This window comes from Sciurus vulgaris, assembly GCF_902686455.1.
Source record: "Sciurus vulgaris genome assembly, chromosome: 1".
NCBI classification, from domain to species: Eukaryota; Metazoa; Chordata; class Mammalia; order Rodentia; family Sciuridae; genus Sciurus; species Sciurus vulgaris.
In genome coordinates this window covers 17016478-17022852 of record NC_136461.1, presented here as the reverse complement: position 1 = coordinate 17022852, position 6375 = coordinate 17016478, and the positions used below count along the sequence as shown (strand labels likewise).

Here is a 6375-nt window from a genome sequence, read left to right as displayed (position 1 = left end):
GAACCCAAGGTCAGCTGCTCCCTTCAGGGCACCGCTACCTGCCAGCCTCAGGGGCATGATAGGCAATGCCTGGAGACACCTTGCTGAAGAGGCTGCTGGTGAGCAGAAGCCAGGGGTGTTGCTGAAGACCCTACGGAGCGCGCACCGTCTCCCCAACAAAGAACGCTCTTGCCTCAAATGCAGGAGTACTGAGGCCGAGAGACTGGTGTGGACCATCCGAGAGAGGCAACACTCAGCGGGGGTGGGCGTGGGGTGGGGCTGTGCAAAGGCACTGGGGCCAGAAAGCCCACGTTGCGGTGGGAAGGAGATGTCCAGGCTGGCCAAGGGGTTAGGGAGCAAGTCCAGTGAGACGTGGGTTGAGACCCAGATGCCAGCTGAACTGCCCAGCCAGACCAAGACGCCTGGATTCCCCTCAGCCGGCAGGAGGAGGTCTTATGGAGCTGAGCCCAGGCGAGGGCTGTGCTGGCAGCCCATGCTTACGGCCAGTGAGCACCCTCACACAGAATGACAGACTGGACCATAACCCTTTCTGGGTTATCCGCAAGGTCTCAAGTCAAGGAAGTGGGGCAATCATGGTGGGGGCTCCAGCTTCACTGGGCTGAGTCTGGTCAGGTCTGCTAAGCACTCAGCCAGGGCTGAGGGGGCCAGAAGCCCAGGCAGGAATTCAGAAGCCCGGGTAGGGAGCGTGCAGCTCCTCATCCATCAGCACCCCAGTCCTGGGGCCTCTGCTTGGCAGAACCACCAGCCCCATGAACCCCTGCAAGGTGGCTTCTGCTGTAGGCCCAAGGAACTTGGGGTGGGGTGGTAAGAGGTGGCACTGTGCTCAGATCCCCTGGGGCTTTGGCCAAGCCCGGGAAATCCCAAGGACTGCCGCGGTTTATTAAGCACTTACTACGTGCTGCCTCTCACTCAGCTTCCACTCATCCCCTGCCACAAACGTGGCAGGCAGTGCTGTTATCATCCCCCTTTTACAGATTGGGAGACTGAGGCACAGAGAGGGCAGCGGAGTGCCTGCGGTCACATGCAGCTGAGTGGCCAGTCGGACTCAGATCTCTGCAGTCTCGTCCGGAGCCCACACAAGTCGCTGAGCCAGATGCCAAAAGCCCAGGGCCTCGTGGGAGGGCGGAGATTACAGCCCCCAGAGGCCCCAGCCTCTCCCGCGGCTCCCCAGCTCCGCTGTCTGGCTGGGAGATCAGCACCCGGGGAATCTCAGGCCCAGGGACGGGGTGGGCGTCAGGGAGGGACCAAGGACACATTCTTGGCTTGAGGCCAGTTGCAAAAGCTAAAGGAAAGACCAAGGGAGTTCTCCTGGGGGCCGGCGCCTCTTCCCTGAGTGCTGTGGGCTTTGCCGAGCGGACGCCTGGCTTTGTGAGGCACAGCAGCCTGGGGAGGGGGCAGGTCTGTGTCCCCGTCAGGCCCACCTGGGCTGGGGCCCTGGAGCAGCCAGAGCACAAGACAGGCGGGAAGAGCTGGGGCCTCGAGTCCCTGTCCCTTTCCCTGCTGATCGTTCCCAGCGGGGCTCTTTTTGGGCTTCCCTCCCTTCCAGCCTGGTTCGCAGCGTCCGCCCGCCCGCTCACCGCACCGCCTGGTTGTCTCATCAACGTCTCACACTTGACAAGAACCCCGACTGAGCTCGGGTCGTCACCTGCTCACCCCAACCTTCCTGTCCCCCAAAAGGTGGCTCCATGCCTCTGGTGCTCAGGTCCCAAACCCAGGCAAGGGTGGTCCTGGACACCTCTTGGCTCCTACAGGCCCCAACCGTCCATCGCAGCTTCTGTGGGGGACCGTCATGAAACATCCTGCATTGGACAACGCTCACCAGCGGGTCCACGTCATCCGTCGCTTCTAACCTGCTGTCCTGTCCACCTTGCCCCCGCACAGTCCTGCTGCACGTGGCAGCCACACTGGCCTTTAAAGAATGTGAATCAGATGGCCTGACCAGTGACCTTTCCACTGGCTTCCTGTCACACCAGCAATAAAAACCACTCCCCTCACGGTGGCCTCAAGCTCCTATCTGCTCTGGCCCTGCCACCAGCCCTGCTCGTAGGCACTGGGCCCTCGGGCCTTCTCTATCCTCGTCTCCTCCCCGGGAGCGCCCTCCCCCCAGAACATCCCGTGGCTCCCTCCTTCCCATCATTCGCATCTCAAACGTCCTCCTCAGGCCCTCTCTGACCACTTCTGTCAACTACTCCCTGTCCTTTTTCCTCTGCTGAAGGTTCCTTCATAACATATCATATTCTGAAATTATTGATTTTATGTACAATCTTCCTCCTGTACAATGTCAACTCATTGAGATCAAGAGCAGAGTCTGATTTTCCCTGTGTCCTCAGTGGTGAGGACTAGGTTCATGACTCTCAGGGGGACACTGAGAGCAAGGGTGGGCACACACGCCCTCATTAATATCCATTTAAGTTGTTTCTCATTTTTAGTGTTTGGCACTAGCATTTCTATGGGACTGAATCGCAGAGACAGAGCCGCCTGGCGGAGATGTCTGAACACCTACGGCTTCGCCTCGAGTTCCAGTCGGTCCTCAGAGGTGCCTCCTGGGTGGTTCATAAACAGGAAATCCATCGCTCACGGTTCCAGAGGCCCAGCAGTCCAAGACCAAGTTGCTGGCAGATTCGGTGCCTGGCGAGGGCTGCTTTCTGGTCCACAGATGGCGCCTTCTCCAGGTGTTTCCACACAGTGCAAGGAACAGGCAGCTCTCTGGGGCCTCCTTTCAAAAGGCACCGATCCTAGCCAGAGGACGGGCCTCATGATCTAACCACCGCCCAAACTCCACCACCTAACATCGTCACCTTGGTGATCAGGTTTCAGCTCATGAATTTGAGGGTAGACACTCAAATGGTTTCACCTACCAATTACTCCCTACCATCCCCCAGCCTCACCTCCACCACCATCACCACCTAACCACCTGGCAGTCTCCACCTGGAACACACCATCACCTCCATCACCTCCCCCATCACCACCTCTATCACCTCCTTCATCACCACCTCCACCTCCTTTATCACCTCCTCCATCACCTCCCCCATCACCTCCTCCATCACCACCTCCATCACCTCCCCCATCACCACCTCTATCACCTTCTTCATCACCACCTCCACCTTCTCCATCACCACCTCCACCTCCTTTATCACCTCCTCCATCACCACCCCCATCACCTCCTCCATCACCACCTCCATCACCTCCCCCATCACCACCTCTATCACCTTCTTCATCACCACCTCCACACCTCCTGAATCACCACTTCCACACCTCCCCCATCACCACCTCTATCACCTCCTTCATCAGCACCTCCACCTTCTCCATCACCACCTCCACCTCCTTTATCACCTCCTCCATCACCTCCCCCCATCACCACCTCCATCACCACCTCTATCACCTCCCCCATCACCACCTCCATCACCACCTCTTTCACCTCCTTCATCACTACCTCCACCTTCTCCATCACCACCTCCACCTCCTTTATCACCTCCTCCATCACCTCCCCCATCACCTCCTCCATCACCACCTCTATCACCTCCCCCATCACCTCCTCCATCACCACCTCTATCACCTCCTTCATCACTACCTCCACCTTCTCCATCACCACCTCCACCTCCTTTATCACCTCCTCCGTCACCTCCCCCATCACCTCCTCCATCACCACCTCTATCACCTCCCCCATCACCTCCTTCATCACCATCACAACCTCTAACATGTTCTCCACTCACCAAACAGGCAGTAAGCAGAGTGCTATCAACACAGATGTAGAAGAGCCCTGTGTAATAGAAAGGTAATATGAACCACATTTATATGATTTTAAACTCTCTTGTAGTTACATCAAAAAGTAAAAAGGCAAAAATGAAACTAATTTTAATAATGTATTTTATTCAACTTAATATATCTGAAATATCATTCTACCATATAGTCAACACATGGCAGCGCTACAGACGATTAGCTGCTGTTTTTTCTCCAGAAACGGGGAAGAGGGTCCACGGTTCTGGACTCACAGGTGGACGCCATCCAGAGGAAAGGGCTTCCCAAGGCCTGGCGAACCAGGAGGGGCTTTGGGCTTCATGGAGGAGGGAACGTAGCCAGGTCTGGCCTCTCAGCTATCACCGGCAGGGGAAGAAAAGTGGAGAGGGCTCTGGAGCGGGGCTGGTGGGGACCAGGACCAAAGGCCCGGGCCTGCCTAACGGAGGGGGTGCTGCTGAGGAGCAGAAGGGGCAGTCAGGCAGCAGCAGGGACGGAAAGCAGGGACCCTGCAGGACCCCGGCACTCAGTCCCCAGCACCCTCATCTGACACAGGGGCGCTGAAGCCAGGGAGGGAGAGTGACTTCCCCAGGAGCCTGGAGGCACAGTCTGGACCCCAGCCACATTTGCTACCCCCGGTCGGTGACAGGCTCCCCGTCTGTCCGTCCCCCTGCCTCTGAAGCTGGATCCCACCTCCAGCCAGCTGAGCTGGGCAAGCATCACTCTGCTTCCTCGGCCTGAGGAAGACGCCCTGTGATTCCCCAAAGCCCCGGCCCAGGGCCGGAACACCCCGGAGACCTGTAAGTCTTCCTTGAACTGAACCCAGATCCCTGCGGCCACAGTGGGTGAAGGTGCCTCTCTGCAGGGTGGGCAGAGAAACCGGCCTCCAGGCTGCAAGCTGCCTTGGGCCGTTCAGAGGCAGAAGTTGGTGCCTCTCTTCTTGGGACGGGAATTAAGCAGGTCACATCTGTGCAGTGACAAACAGGTTCGGTCTGTCTGCTGAGAGCAGTGGACACCATCCCTGTGGAGTAGGATCACCCCAGATGTTGGCTCCAGGCAGAGCAGCCGCCTGCACCACCTGGCCTTCTCCCCGGCGACTGGCCTCACAGCAGGTGCGTCTGGACAGAGGACCCAAGCCTCCTGTGGATGAGCCCTGGGCAGGAGGCCGAGGGGGCATTCGCCAACAGCTGAGGCCACGCCCTGAGACGGGGCAGGCGCAGCGGGCTGGTGAGGCCCCCTTGAGAGTCGGCCTGGGGTGCTGCCTACTTCCATCATTTGATAGCCTGCTCCAGTTTTCTGCTCAGTACCCATGCTTTCCAGAGCCCATCAATGGGCAAAGCCATTTCAAAAATTGCCTTTGTCAACGAAATACAAAACAATCTTTATTCTAAACAACACAAATGTTTTTATTATGAGTTCTTAATGTTGATTTACTTTTTTTTTTTTAAATCAGGGATTGAACCCAGGGGTGCTTAACCATTAAGCCACATTCCCTGCCCTTTTAATTTAATTTTTTTTTTTTTTTTTTTTTTTTTTTTTTTGAGACAAGGTCTCCACAAGTTGCTTAGGGCCTCACTAAATTGCTGAGGCTGGCTTTGAACTCAAACCCTCCTGCCTCAGCCTCCCAAGTCACTGGAATTACAGGTGTGCGCCATCACGAATGGCTTGATTTACTTTTAAATTTACGGTTTACGATTACGGATCACTTAGATTGTCTATGAATAAGGAGTTCCCATGAGCCCATGCTGGGGATGGAAGCCAGGGCCTCATACGTGCCAGGGAAGCACTCTACCACTGAGCTGCACCCCAGCTTCCCTTAATGCATGTGATAGCTTGTAGAGACCAAGCAGCGGCTCCGTATTGTGTGGCTCGGCCTGTGTAAGACAGACCCAAGTTCTTATTGGGCAGCCTCCACAGGCTCAGAACACTGCTGCGTTCTAATTGGATAAACGGCTGGGGATCTGGACACTGATCTGTTATTGATCGGGTAACAGCTGTGAAGTAGGAAACTGTAAAGTTCTGATTGGTTGACAAGTACAGATCAACACAGTGCTGAGCTACTATTGGACGACCTGTAGTGGAACAGCCCATTGCTAAATTCTGATTGGCTAACAGTATTTCTATGCAGGCATCCCAGGAGGTGCCCGTGCAGAACAGCTTGCTGCAGAGACCAATCGAAAAGCAACAGATTTCATTCAGGGCTTATATTCAGCACCCGTGCATCTAAAAGGCCGGCAAAGCACTGAAATCCCTACAAGTTGCTTGGTAAAAAGTTTGCATCCTAACCCGTCCCTGCCGGATCTCTCACCAACCTCCCTGACACCCCAAGGTTCCAATCCCCAATTCTCACATCTTGTACACCTCCCCAAAAGTCAATGAGTAAAGAGCAGTGCCCCGCTTTCTGGGGGACATCAGCACATTCCCATCTTCAATGACTGGTCCAGGCCTGGGCCACACGGGTTGATAACTATTTTGACTATCACTCTGACCTAGGCATTCTTCCTTGTTCCAGTTTTAAGAATTGGGAGAAATCTAGCATATAAAATCTGGCATAGAACAAGCCCTCAATCCATGGAAGTATGTGATGTTGCTTTAAGTCATCACTCAGCTGGATCTGTCCTTTCTAGAATAGTCTGTATT

General features: G+C 55.4%; 1 protein-coding gene across 6 annotated transcripts; it reads right to left on the bottom strand.

Moving 5' to 3' along the window:
• Window positions 1-2477: 2477 nt before the first annotated feature.
• On the bottom strand, window positions 2478-3833 carry LOC306638479 (uncharacterized protein). 6 transcript variants are annotated; one of them, XM_079101735.1, is made up of 4 exons: window positions 3647-3833; window positions 3419-3598; window positions 3271-3345; window positions 2478-3185 (listed from the first exon to the last, which is right to left on the bottom strand). In XM_079101735.1, the coding sequence occupies exons 1-4, from the start codon at window positions 3698-3700 to the stop codon at window positions 2907-2909; spliced, it is 588 nt and encodes a 195-aa protein (XP_078957861.1). In that variant the 5' UTR covers window positions 3701-3833; the 3' UTR covers window positions 2478-2906. The 6 variants fall into 6 exon arrangements, with proteins under 6 accessions (XP_078957861.1, XP_078957862.1, XP_078957863.1 ...); XM_079101736.1 differs by having other exon boundaries at window positions 3419-3577; window positions 3671-3833; XM_079101737.1 differs by lacking the exon at window positions 3647-3833 and having other exon boundaries at window positions 3419-3532; window positions 3572-3644.
• Window positions 3834-6375: the final 2542 nt, after the last annotated feature.